This window comes from Mizuhopecten yessoensis, unplaced genomic scaffold (assembly GCF_002113885.1).
Source record: "Mizuhopecten yessoensis strain PY_sf001 unplaced genomic scaffold, ASM211388v2 scaffold4511, whole genome shotgun sequence".
NCBI lineage: Eukaryota > Metazoa > Mollusca > Bivalvia > Pectinida > Pectinidae > Mizuhopecten > Mizuhopecten yessoensis.
This window is the reverse complement of record NW_018405583.1, coordinates 554,613-569,768: the sequence shown is the minus strand read 5'-3', so window position 1 is coordinate 569,768 and position 15,156 is coordinate 554,613. Positions and strand designations below refer to the sequence as shown.

The following is a 15,156-nucleotide window of genomic DNA, read 5'->3' as shown; positions in this document are numbered from 1 at the left end:
GATTCATAAAACAAGAGTCCAAATGGGCCCGTATCACTCATCTTGATATTTCAGCAGTTATTCTAAAATGTTCTCATTAATAATTACCTGAATATTCTCCAGAGGGGACAAAATCTTGAGGCTAAGTTTAATTACCATAATTGTATTTGTCAGTCATACGGATACCTAACAAGTATAATACGATTATTAGAGAAGTGACCCCAGACTTCAAAGCCATTCAATTTTATCGTTATTCTGCCGCACGATTCTTATGATGTACAACAAAGGATCAGACAAGTGTCCCGATATCCAGAAAGTGGTGCACACTGAGTCTTAACCTTTTGCCATGACAAATTCCAGGGGTGCAGGGAGTAGGTGAGTGTAACTCCTTGAGTATCGAGGATTGACTCCGGCTAGCACTTAAAGTCGACCATTGACCTCATTACTGTTATAAAGAAAAAGATTCACACAGCTAGTCTACATAACATACACAAGTATTAATATGACTAGTCCAAATGGTTCTTAGAATATTATTGTTTGAAGTTTTAAAAACATTTGACCCCTGTGACCTTGAAACTAGGTTAAGGTCATTTTAATGAGGAAACTATAGCACTCCATCCCAGGTACCTACTGGCCAAATAGCATGACATCGGGCCTTATGGAACTTGAAAATGAGATTGTTAAAGCTTTTAACCAATGTTGACCTTTGACCCCTTACTAGCACTTACAGTTGACTTTTGTCCTCATTACTGTAATGAAGACAATGATTCACACAGCTGGTCTGCATAACATACTAAAGTATCATGACTTGTCCAAATGGTTCTTAGGATATTTGTTGTTCGAAGTTTTTCATATATTTGACACCTGTGACCTTGAAACTAGGTCAAGGTCATGTTAATGACGAAACTTAATAGCACTCCATCCCAGGTACCTACTGGCCAAATAGCATGCCATCGGGCCTTATGGAACTTGAGAAGTAGATTGTTAAAGCTTTCAACCCATGTTGACCTGTGACCCGACTAGCACTTAAAGTTCAGCTTTAACCTCATTCTTGTAATTAAGAAAAAGATTTCCTTTACGGGTCTACATAACAAACCCAAGTATCATGACTCTAGTCCAAATAGTTCTTAGGAATATTGTTGTTTGAAATTTTTAACATATTTGACCCCTGTGACCATGAAAGTAGGTCAAGGTCATTTTAACGAAGAAAGTTAATAGCACTCCATCCCAGGTACCTACTGGCCAAATATCATAACCCTTGGTCCTCCAGTTCTGCAGAAGAAGTCGTTCAAAAGAAAAAGTTGATGGACGGACATATACATTTTCTTTTGTTGCAGAAGTTGTATTTGTAATGTTTTAAAGGGCTTCATAGGGACATTTTCACTTTTTTCTGTGTTGTCAAGAGTTTGCGGAAAACTTTCGACATGAAGTTTTCATTCCTTATGACGTTTTTTAACCACAGAAGAGTGACCATATGGGGCAATACAATGTTTATCTTGTTTGACTGTTTCATCTGAACAATATAAAAAAATGTATTTTTTTCGTATCCTCGGGGTTGTCTGTATCCTTGAAGCTGGAATTTATCATAGCAGGCTGAACATGAAATATTAGTTAAAGGATAAATCATTTGTTGAAGCAATTTAAGATGTAAATTTATAACGTTATAAAAATTGAATTTATATAGAACTTTCCCTTTTATCTGTATTCTTCATATGTTTCGATATACTTTAATTAGACAAGGATGCGATAACCTGAGTTCCCTTGGGTTGATTGAACTCAAACTTGGTACACATATTGCATACCAATATAGCTCGGACAAGTTCGCATTTCAGAAGTTAACGTGCATTTTTGGTGGAGTTATGCCCCCTTTTATTGCCAAATAAGGGCATTGTGTAGTAAATGCAAGAATTTTTTATTTTTTAATAAATTCCTTTCAAATTTTGTACGGTAATGGTAGAAGCAATAGTGTTCAACATGTATTACGGGTTTTTCTGCCGAGTTTCAACTTTCCACGTTTTGGCATATCTGTTTACGCGATAACTCAAGCCAAAATACTTCACTTACTAAAAGCGCTGAGCAGACGACACATCCACTCCCTGGAATTCTTGTTTAAATACATGCATCAAATCTTCATATTTCTGGTGAATGTTTTACGTAACAAGATGGTGGGCTCTGTGGTGGACTACCAGTCTCCTAGGTTGTCTGTAGCTTAGGAATTTATTGGGGCAAGGTTTACAAGAAGAATAAGTTTTTATCATTATTATAAATTATCTGCTATAGGAAAAGTTGTTACTGTTATGAAGGTCTGGTAAGTACCTTTTCGTTTTCGGTGTATTTCTATTGTCTTTTGGAAAGATTTATGCATGGTTGTTTTTATTCGATTAGCGCCTAGTACTACCGATAAATCCAAAATTGATGACATGATAAGAAAAAAAGTTTACCTTGTTCGGCAAATTCTAAACTAGCTCCTGAGGATTCACTTATTGGGTCATAACATGCAAACAATTAAAATCCCAACCCCTTAACCATGTACACAATTGCTGGGTGTGCGACGAATATACATATATTTAATATGCTGATTGCCCCAGGGATATATTAGTCCTAAGGTCATACCTTAGAAACTGCTGAGAGCCACCCTATGTATGTCTTGCTAAGAATGAAGAAATGAGTACAATCGTGCTACCAGGATCAGCTGCGTTGCTGGAGATTTATTTATAATATTTGAAGTAAGAACATCTTACCACGATAGTTTTAATATTTATGTGAGCGATAATACTCTCTGGGCCATTTGTTTCCTTTCTCGTGAACTTACTTTTTGCCTTTTCTTTCACTGGTGTTATGAATGGACAATATTTTAAAATACTTCGGAAGAAAGTACTGATTTTGACATTGTTTCTCTTCATGGTGTAGCATTGCCCATGTTCATGGTGTAGCATTGGTTGTCAGTATAATGTCATCATAGTCAATATCCAGGGGTTACGCTCACCTACGCTCACCACAGAGAGCGTAGTTGAGCGTAACCCCTGGATATCGAGGATGGAGATGTATATACTACGGCTTTATATGTCTCTTATCAGGTATAGAAATGTTTGTATAACAATTAACAGTATATCATTCAATATTATCTAATCATATTTTTTTCATTTTTTTTTTGTGCAATGTGGAAATACTCATGTTTATTAAATTAGGATGTAAATATTCACACGCGAATATTTATTTATAGATTTAAACACGATTCACATGATAAAATAGATTTAAGAACAATTGCCAACCTGAAAATCTCCACACTGCGATGAGTTTAAAGAGTCACAATGCAACATTTCCACTTTAGCAGTATCAATTTTCAATGATATATTCAAATGTGTGAATACACTGCATATGTGATCCAAGAAAGAATGAAAAAACAAGCTTTATTAAGTGTTATATCTCTCCCTAATGATTTAATCTGATGTGGTGATAGAAGTCATTAGCAACTTGTGTAATGCTTCTTATGCAACAGGTCCCTACAGGTAGACTAGGGCATAAGAATTATACCTAATGCCCCCATTGCATGATCGTAAGAGGCGACTTAATTTGGGATCTTATCTTTTCTCTTTTTTCTAATCAACTTTCTTCTTCCTAATGTCTCCCTTGACAATGTCTCACTTCTGGCCTTTAGTTCAGCGTACGCCCTTGTGAGGAAGGCTTTGGGTTGTCCCCTGCCAGAGACATACCGGAGACTGTAAAAATGGTAGTTTCTACTGCTGCTAAACGCTCAGCAATTTAGGAGTGGGACGACTGGTTCGCCCGTTGTCAGTATAATGTGACCGGGTGGGGTGTCCCGCTGGGTGTGTTCAGCAGTATGTTTTAGTGATGTAGCACTATAAAGTCGGCATCAGTTCCGCGCTATCACAAGGAGACGAACATGAACATATCGCAGCCTCCCAAAACACTTATGCATACACTACTGCCACGCATGCATCTTGCACACAGGGAAGGCCGTCCTTAAATGACCATAGCTGTTGACGTTAAACAATACTAAACCAAACCAAACCAATTCTTATAACATTTCGTATATCCATCTATCTATCTATCTATCTATCTATCTATCTGTTAACACATAGAAATCACACAGAGAGAGGTGTATCAAAAATATCACAACGACAGGTTATATGTAAATACTTTTATTTTGATAATAACAATCCTATGTATATATAACCAACACGCATCATATACCTAGCACTTATGAACCAACAGACATCAAGCAACAACGCCCAATGGCATAGAAAGTTGCAGCACTTTTCAGTAATTCTAACCAATACCTAAACCAACCAGGTATCTCTGTTGGAGAAAACCGTCATTGACTAGGGTATTCTTGGCTGCTATGAAAACTAAACAAGTTGTAATTTTCATTATTATGATAATTTAGTATATAGAATTACCAACCCTAAGAAGGGTTGTGATGGCAAGCACGGAAATATTCATTTGATTTGGTAATCATGGAGATAAATTGACTGGTAAATATGATGTATTATTGAACCAGTGTTTTCTTCTTCTTCAACTTTCAATCTGTATGATGTCTGACTATTCAATGTCTAATCCTTTCACCCCTATGTAAATTTATTAGACTCTACCATGCATTTATAGGAGAAGTCCAATATGGTCTACGGTGGTGAAAGGGCTAAGATATTTAACTTTTCTATTTGTTACTCACTTTTAGTGAAACAACACACAACAAACTACAACACACAATTTGTTTATACACGGCTGGGCAATATTCTGACGCAAATTCGCTCAATTATAAATTACACGGAGTTTGATTAAAAGGTTACACTACTACATAATTTTCATCACCAAATGACTGATGTTTTATGTATAATATTTTCGCACATGTACGAATCGTAAACAACAACAATTTCATCAAATAGTAACAAAGAATAAGCATATTTACATGCTAGGATTTTAACGTCCGTACACCCGAAAAACTTAACAAGACATGGAGTTAATATTTCTATTTAAATAATTCACCATGAAACGTCTTGCACCAATTCTGACGCCAGTGTAAAGTATGACATACGCTAGATGTAGACAGTTGTGGCACAAAGTTATCAGTTTGTTATAATCATCATTGCAGCATCGATCATCACTTTAAATGTCCAATCAACTAACTGACACCTGACCCTAATCTGACACACGCAATGATCTGAATTACGTGCAGAATCGGAATATCATACGTCACTTAAATGTCTAAATATTGAATGGAAATAAGGAATTGCACAACACAGATCAAGTTTTACCTTTGACTTTAGAAACATATGAAGTCTACCAGAAGGTACTGTATGTAGATCTATCCACAAAAGATTATCACAACAAAAGACAGAACAGTTAAATATGACATCTGTTTGTGATGTTTTTGTTTTCATGAACAATTTACTTTGAATTCATCACCACTTTAACTATCAATACAACTACTTAATCTCTGATGTAGGAGAGTCAAGATGATATAGATAACACCTGTTGTCGGTGCTAGTATATCTTCTGAAGCAAGAATGGCTTACCCTAGCTGTAATGACATAAAGCTGCTACGTTAGGAAAACATACACAATGCATAGGTGATTAACTAGTTAGATATGTATATAACATGGGTATATTATTAAATATGGATTACATTTGTCTTGCTTAGAAAATATAATTATATTGTTTACACATATTTAAAACATCAAATGTAAAATGCATTCTGTATACTTTTCTCCCTATCAAATGACCATCATCATCTATGATCCTTGTAACCGCACATTATTTACCCGACACACTTTCCCGCAATCTGTAGATGTCAGCTAAACACAACACTTCTAATTTTTAAATACACATGAAAAGTTATTTTTATTGCAAGTGAACTAAATGCAGCTAGTTTTTTTTTTTTATCAACAAATGACAGTTAAACTTCTTGTCAAACATCAAAAGGCCTTAGATGCATGGTGTTATCTCCCTTACCAGAAGTTGTGCAACGTGTTTCTATTCTATATATTTTTTGTTCCCTACCACACACAAGCCTATAATATCGTCCTTAACATTAAATGGCAACATCTTCTCGCCGATATCCTCACACACTGAAAGTCTAAAACTTAATTGACTAAGATTGGATTCCATCCAGATCGGTTAATAACAAAGGATCATTTTTAAGTAAAAAGTTAATGGACGAAACATTAGTAGTATAGGTACGGTAACCAAGTCTATATTCTTACTGCACTATGGTGTGCAGGGTATATGTACATGCCATTTAGAGTCACACGTGTTGTAAATGTGCTACAAGATTTTTCTCATTACTGATAGTACTGTCTACAATTACCCTTTTAAACAAATAACAATATAACGGGTACCCGAACATCTACGAAAGACTGACTGATCTGATCTGGTAAATGATGTGGGTATTCAACTAAGAGGTTAAAGGTCGAGTATATGGCATTATAGAAACACCAATAAAGTTAATTTTATAAAGGAAGAACTACTGACTTTGAATTAGAAATACCTGGCACCAGAAATAACAATTGCTTCATTTTTCAACACGAATTTGAAAGATAAAATGGGACTTTTGAGTAGAAAAAACACAGACAAAACAATCTTTAAAGCTAACTGTATAACACGTAATACTGAGGGATTATATCAAATAAAATTAATGAATACTTGTTAAAATATAGACATGTCAGAATCACAGATGTTGTACCAGACTCTGTAACACTGCTGACAACTTCTCATTAGTTTCACACACATATGTACATTAATATTTTGCATGCGAATGAGAAGTAAAATGAACAAAATCTAATGGATTTAACGTGTGTTCATTACTATTGCACCACCAAATTAATTTCAAAAACAGCCCTTTGTTATTCTTGGGTCACCCTTTTGACGCCCTGATTGGGATGGATTACAGCATACTGATTAAAATTATTTTTTTCAATTACAATGTTATTCATTCCAAGCCAATACTTTTATCAATATTTGATTGTTAGCGAGATGATGTTTCTTTGTTATCATTTTTTTCAATGAATTTATGTTATTAATTTTTCTCTAATCCAATATAACTAACTCGTACAAAAACTTATGTATTTAACATGTAATCATAGTATCTGCAATAGTCCCCTCAAGCTGTTTTTATCTCGATTTCATTTCGCACAAACTGAAATTGCTTTCATTACTCAAAAATATAGTTCATAATTCTCTCTAAGGAAACATAGAATGTCAAGTTACAATTGCATCGCCAGGATATCAATTAAGTTGATCAAACAAATTCCTCACGCACAACTCTTCAATCCTACCATCATGATTTATATAGTAGTGAAAAAACATGCAGCCAGTTGTCTAAATTAACCATACTGTCAACAAATATTCCCAATGTTTCAATCAATTAGTAAAGCAGCCGCACAATCTGGTGACATAAACATTAACAATGTCAACAATATATTATTTCTGATCATAAATTACAAAATCAATCTTTAGGTAACCGTAACTTGTATCTCTACATTATAAGGTAACTAATGTGATGTTGGTTCGCTAGCAGTAGTATCCTAAAGAATTCTGTCATAGGATACAGGGCATGACACTACCTAACCGTTATGTTGGGGGGGACGACTTTTACCACGGTTCTCTTACAAAGAAACTTTGCCTTACAAATGCTTTTATTACCCACTTTTGTTACTAGATAAACGTGGTTTTACTGACCTAGTAAATGACAGGAAAATGGAATGTTGAATGGTATATATCACAAATTCCTTTCATGTCTTGTTTAACTCATTCACCCCTGAAGACACATTTGAACTCCTCGAATTCAAAGTTTGGAACAGCTCATTTTGAAATTTCAGGGGTTAACAAGTTTAAATCTAGCAGCCTCCCGTTAGGCAGAAGATTAACCAAACAATGCACATGTCAGATCAATATACATTGCAGTTACCGTTCCTGATCCGACGTAAACATCTCAGGTCTGCTGAAGGTAGTATCATCCTACTGGTACCCTTTGAACGAACCCTATAGGAAGGCATTAAAAACTGTACCTATAACACTCTGCTATAGGTCAATATTAAGCATCTCCTAACACAAAGGTTTAACTTAACCGAGCACCAAATCTCTCAACCTTGCGTTTTAAGAGTCAACTTGCTCTAAATAACAAATAACAATCTAATATCTCTAAAGTATTCAAACAAAATATGCTCACTGCCAATACACTGTATATATACATTTACAAATATAGTGTAATAACATTTAAACAAAAAGATTTAAGTCAAACAAAAAAGGCATACTTTCACAAAGTAATTAGAGAGTTTATATAATTAATATAACTTTTAACATTATGATAAGTTAACATACAATAACCTGGGAAGCACCCACATAATATCGGGTCTTGCGACGTTGCATGAAGATAACTCGGATTGCTCACGTTTCAATATTTCCCAGAGGGAATTTGTCTAGATTAAAATTGTTTGCAGTAAAGTTTCAGGCAATAACATGAAGTATTTACTTCGGTTGAACTAATTGCTAGCGAAAGTGCAATATACATTTTGTTGCCACGGTTTATTTCCTCATTGGAAAATCGTTTCCATCATGATCAACTCAATTTATACAAGCATAGCTATCAAACGAAAACACCGAGTACATTGTAGTGTTTCATCCTAACGAAAATATTGTATTTGATTTATTTTAGGAAATAAATCTATTCCATCTCCCTATCTAGTTTGCCATTAAGTCTCGCCATCTACTGTATGGTATCAATACAATCAGACCGCTATTTATATCTAAATCGTAGTGATTACCACCTAGACAGGTGCTTCACCCATCGAGATTGTTACACCCGATCACACTAATGGAATACAAGCCATGTTTGGATGGTCTGTATCACACTAATGGAATACAAGCCATGTTTGGATGGTCTGTATCACACTAATGTGGTGATAACTATTCCATTCCCCATCTAAATGTATAGTTCTAAATATTTCATTTAGGTGTTGGTTTATTAAATTAAAATGGTGCTAAATAAAACTCTCAGATGTTATGCGCCACCCAAATGGTTCATAATCCTTCCAGATTATGTAGTCAGATTTATACCATACAGTTTGAAACTGTATTTGTTTGAAAATATCTAAAACCTCAGACATATCTAATCTTTGCCAGAGGTTTTCGATTTCGTCGAAAAAGGACTTGTGGATGGGGTTGCCTCGGAAACTGGGCCCTGCAAGGTCTCGTCCAACTTTTTCTGAATGTTCTCAAAGGCATCGGCTCCCAGGTAGTCCATTTGACCCTTTTCCCAATTGAGTTTGCGTTCCTGGTCACTGACGTCCTCCTGCTCAGAATGTCCTGCGTCAGCACCCTCACTCGGGTCCGTTTGGATAGTCATAGCGGCTAGATTAGCCACTAAACCTCCCTGTAATATAACAGAACAATGTGTTCATTTACTCACACAGATCACCTAGTAACAACCTTTATCATCTTAATATATATATGCGATTAATCTGTAACTCAAATTTCATTCCACATGCAAACATTTTTTTCTTCACTTTTTTTTTTTTTGCTTTTGTACATTGTATTACATTTAGCAAAGAAAAAACATCAATGATAACGGAACATGCAGTTTTATTATTGTTAAAATGTGCACAATAAGAGCATTACAAGTTTGATCCAAATGCTAACATTAACAATACAGTAATCAATCTTTCGAAAAAATATTATGTTCGGAATGCACTACCCGATATGATGCATGATGCTTGCTTATAAAATAGATAACTTTATCTGAAGTCACACGAATAGTACGACTACTTCCATTAACGACAATAAATCACAAATACGAAGGTTTGATGAAAATGATATGATGAAGTGTGAAGCAATAATTAGCTTGTGCAGAAATTGTTTAAAAGAAGTAAAAAGAGGGCAAAGATTAAAATTACAAGGGTTTTTACTGAATGCAACAAGATATCGGTCATGTTATAAATATTGACATTAAAGACCACTTTTCAATAATAAAAAAACCGCATTTAACTTCACATTTTTTCTGCATTAGTATGCAAAAAGAGAAAATTGTTTCCCCTATTTTTTAAAGAGCATAACATACCTGTTGAAAGGAAAATCACAACATAATTTAATAATAATAATTTATCAAGACTTTCAATAAAAGAACTGGATTAGTGCCGACAGAGTTCTAACGCGTCTTCTGCCACAACATAAAATATGTAACCAGTACCTACATCATATATATCGACACCATTTTGATGTGCCACCTCTCTTTATGTAATGTCGATCATCTGGTTACAATATTAAGTTATAATGAAGACTGAAGCAAAGCTAGACCTTTCAAGCTGGAACATCAAGAATTTTTAACTATTATTGAAGGCAACTTCTCAGATATTGTTATTGAGCGGAATTTTCCATAGATAATCATTCAAGTTATATAACTTGTTTCATAATTGTTGTAAAATAAATGAAGTTTATATTTTTAATCACACCTGGAAGTTTCCAATTTTTTTTTTATAAGGAAAAGCTCAAGAGTTAATAAATGAAGGGAACTGGGAAATCTGATAATGAATCAAGAGAAAGGATCTTTCTAAACCTATATTTGCTAAATAAAGCTCAATAGATCTAATGAGTGAATTAAGTGCCAAACCCTATTTCATTAGGGAACTACAAAGTGCTTATTAAAGGGCATTCATCATAGTTAATTATTGAAAGGAACATCCTACAGAATACTAATTTTGGGAAATCCTTGGAGCTCACTATATGAGGGAATTCCCCAGAGCAACTCAGAGCTCATAATATGAGGGAATTCCCCGGAGCAACTCAGAGCTCATTATATGAGGGAATTCCCCAGAGCAACTCAGAGCTCATTATATGAGGGAATTCTCCAGAGCAAGGTATCAGGCCATCCCCAAAAGATCATATCATGGGCGTCTAAAATACTTATGATATTAGAGGACTCCAAAGAATTTATCATTGAAGGGATATCCAAGACTTACTGCAGAAGGTAACTCAAGAAAGCTAATTAAAGAAGTGATCTCCTTAGCTTATATCTTGTTTTAAAAAGGGATTCTCAAAAGCTTATCAACCAAAGTCTTAATTATTTTACTCTCAAGAAGTTATTAATGGATTGAGCTTTCGAAGCTTAATTGAAGGATGGAGCTTTCAAAGCTCAATTGAAGAAAACTCCTAAAGCTCATTATCAAAGCTGACTTTCAAGAGCTAATCACAGACTTAGTAACTTCTTTATTAAGATAATTTAAATTGATGGCAAGGACCTACATTTTGAATATTTCTGGAAAAAATGACTGCAGTTATACACATATATCCACAGCGTTGTAAGCCTGTAGATCTTCACGTGTAAATACATAGAATATCCCTGTATTTGATGCCAAGTGTCAAGGTCACTGTGCATACTCCTGTCTAGCTATATATACACAACAAGGAGGTATCTGTCGTACTATCGTTTTCCGTAGTTGATGTGTACTGTGATGTTATCACTTGTATTATTCATACACTGCTATTTCCAAATCCTACTGCTTGTGCAAATCCTGTAATGGCATATGCAAATGAATCTGCGAATGGATGGTGAGATAGGTGTGATTGGATGTGTTGAGAAATTGTCTACATTTTTGTTACCAAAACAGACAATTATTTATCATCAATCAAGCATGCATATTCCTACATTAGCATCCATTCTTAGTATTCCTAATGAAAGAATTTAATCCCAATCGCTTTTCTTGATGAAACTCGTATTACTAATACTGGACCTCAAAGATACCACCATCTTCTTATTCCACACAATCATCCTCAATCTATTCGATGTCGACCCCCTTGGCCCAAAGGATTTTCAAGACCAAATTGTGCTACCATTCATTTACTGATACAAAATATCAGATATCAATCTAGACACACTGTTAGTAAAACACCATGACAACTGATCTGTTTCACTGGTAAACAGCTCACTGCATAAAAAGGGAAGGCAGCATCTTTAAAGTCCCATAAATAGAGTAATCTACTACTGGAATTGAATTATTTTGTAAAGGACACATAGAATGAATACTTGTGTAAGAATATGCAAACTAACGTTAATCTTAATTTATTAAAATGAAATGAAAGTAGGGATTTTATACTATTAAAGTATATATACAGAATTTTCAACTTTAGTAATATCAAAAGGATTTGCATGACCAAGATTAAATTCAACAATTCGTATCTTAAATGATAAACATTGAGGCGATGACGATGAATTATATGAGCTTAAAAAAAAGCGTGCATTAATTACTTAACTCGTCAATAAATTCAACACATCATAAATAAACTTTGCAAAATTGTTAGTAATTTGCATGATTGTGAATCATACTCACCGTTTCATCGCCTGTATTATGTGTTTCGGGAATATGACCACTTTGTTCAAGGGCAGGTAACTCTGTTTTATCATTACTAGTTTCACTGTTTTGTTTGTCTGTATTACTATCCCCCCAAGCTTTCATGACCTGTGAAATGTCATATGAGCCCGGAGGTGGGGTATCAGGGTTAACCACTGACATAGGGTTCTCAGCGAAGTGAGTCTCGGGCAGCGAGTACTGCCGGGGCACAATGTCAATATCAACAACTTGGGAGTCCGTTGTGTGGCCAGCATCCTGCTGAGTGTAGTGGACATCTACATTGGGAGGGACGAAGGGATACACAGACTGGACAGTAGTCGGGCCCGGAGCTTGTGTGATGTAATAAGTATGACCGTTTGCTGCCTGCCCGATGAACTGGATAGCTAAGTTCTGTAAACAAAGATGGATGTCCAGTTCTGCCTCTGGTCAAAGTTTTGACCAAGACATTCTGCAGCCATAGCTCTCAGTCTCATATATGGTCCAATGTCCAGGCCACAGAAAGGAGAACAAGGGTCAGGTAGGCAATGTTTCAGCCAAGGGGAGTAACTCAGCCAAGGGGAGTAACTCTAATATGGTTTGAAGGAGAGTTTATTGCATGTCTCTTTTGCAACTAAACATTATGCTTAATTGTGTTAGAGGGACTAATTCTTGCGACAGGTTTATTAGGTTATAAGTATTTGTATAGTTATTATATACCTCTCCCTCAAAGCAGTTATGTATACATACGTCAGTACCTCTTATCCCAAAAGCACAAGCCAAGGTATTATGGAAGGTTTGCCAGCAGTATATATAAATAGGCTAGGGCGTACACATATAAAGGCAGGTAACCAATGCTAATCCAACACAAAGTATAACACTGTAACACCCACTTCACAACAGCATCACAAGTTGCTATAGACTATAATACAAATTCGAACAAATATTTGGTTAAACAAAATAGTTCTGAGATGGCTGTAGCTTTCTTGTGTTGTTTCGGCACTGTGTCAGCTACATTTTGTACCAGTCCCATCAACACACTTTATTTCCTTTTTGAGTCGATCAGGCAGTGCTGCCCTCTAGTGGCAATTGTATGGTGCTATCCTTTAACATTTTTTTTTTTATTATTAAACTTTGTGGAGTTGTCCTTTAGTGTTAGCTGTATTTGTACTAATAATGCTGCCCCGTAGTATAACTGTATTACAGTAATAAATACCTGTTGCCATTAAAGATCCTTTTATAAGAAGATTAAGATGCTCAATTCTTATAATATGATGTATGGAAAGGTAAATGCCTATAGTTCTGGTTACATTCCAATTTGATTTCAAGCAGCATTAAATATTTCTAAACTAACTGTTGTATATTGCTGCTTCTACATTTACAAAGAAAATATAGTTTTCGTCCTATGAGCATGTCAACTTATATTTTATACACATCTGCTGCCCCCACCCCCTCCTCCAACAATTGTACATCTGGTGATACCCTCTATCAGCTGTACTTTTTAATATTAATACAAGGGCCCTCTGGTGTATGCTGCAGAATTAATGCCTGATGTGCTGCCATCTAGTGTCTATTTGGTGTCTGCAGAATTAACGCCTGAGGTGCTACCATCTAGTGTCTGTTTGGTGTCTGCAGTATTAACGCCTGAGGTGCTGCCATCTAGTGTCTGTTTGGTGTCTGCAGAATTAACGCCTGAGGTGCTGCCATCTAGTGTCTGTTTAGAGTCTGCAGAATTAACGCCTGATGTGCTGCCATCTAGTGTCTGTTTCACTAAGGCTATAGTTCTTACCCTCATTTAGTGCATACTGCATGTATATCTGATGAATTATCTCATTTTGTGACATATTTTCCTATCAAGTTATTCTGTACAATTAACACTGACTATTTCCATAATCAAGATTTCATCTGACTTAATATTGACTGAAAAATTTCAGAAGCTGTTGGCTAGCGCATAAAGGTTTAATCTCAATCACATATTATTAGTTTATTAACATGTTGTTTCTGTAAAAAAAACATTGCTAAAGAGATGTCTAGATATTTCAATTAACTTTGGAGCAAAACTTGAAAGCATTGAAGATATAATGGGAAAAAAATTACTATAATTAAAAGCGTGATTGAAGCTAATATACTGTGTATGGAGAATGAATTATATAAATAAATGACAACATCTATTTTCTGCAGTTTACCTCCGTACTCTCTGGACCACCAAACATCTGAAAGTAGTTATAATGTTCTCTGGTTATAATTTGAAGCAAGGGAGGAACTTGCTAGAAGTAATATTTTTTTGCTTTAATTCTTTCTAGCTAGTTTTCAATTCAAACACATCTAGTAAATCATCATAACATCTAAACATAAGATTTCAGTCAATAGTGCCACATGAATATATAAAACGTGGGAAGCTCTCCGAGTATATAGAGTATTTCCAAAGCTTTTGAATTTTTAAATAAGGCAAAGCTCTCACAAATCATGACAAATACAAACAAGAGGCTCATGGGCCTTAACAGTCACCTGACATACTTATACACAGAGTTGATTTTGTTTTTAACATGAACAGAAATATTATTCAAAGTGACAAAAAACAATAAAACCACCTTACTCAATATCTAGCATACAGATTTCAGACTAAAAAGGATTTGAAACTAGCACCTCTGATTCTTAACAAGGAAAATGAAGAAATTTTAGCACACTGACTCCTTTGAGCCCCACCCTACAGCCCTTGTGGGGTAGGGCTGGCCCAAAATTTTCAAAGTATCAAACTGTCAATTCTAGGTTATAATTCCAATCAAGTTATTAACATGTAATATTCAAAGTATCATTTGCCATTATAAACCATAATAAA

At 35.1% G+C, this 15,156-nt stretch overlaps 1 protein-coding gene across 6 annotated transcripts in view; it reads right to left on the bottom strand.

The window, feature by feature from the left end:
• Positions 1-4,126: 4,126 nt before the first annotated feature.
• The window catches only part of LOC110449160 (glycogenin-1-like), a 49,513-nt gene continuing 38,483 nt past the window's right edge, over positions 4,127-15,156 (bottom strand). For 2 of the 6 annotated variants that reach the window (XM_021495840.1, XM_021495841.1), the window contains 2 exons: positions 14,504-14,530; positions 4,127-9,370 (listed from right to left, as the gene is read on the bottom strand). In XM_021495840.1, the coding sequence (XP_021351515.1) occupies positions 9,107-9,370; positions 14,504-14,530 (291 nt within the window). In that variant the 3' untranslated portion in view covers positions 4,127-9,106. Of the gene's footprint in view, positions 9,371-12,320; positions 12,732-14,503; positions 14,531-15,156 lie in introns of all 6 variants that reach the window. The other 4 variants (XM_021495838.1, XM_021495839.1, XM_021495842.1 and 1 more) reach the window with 2 other exon arrangements.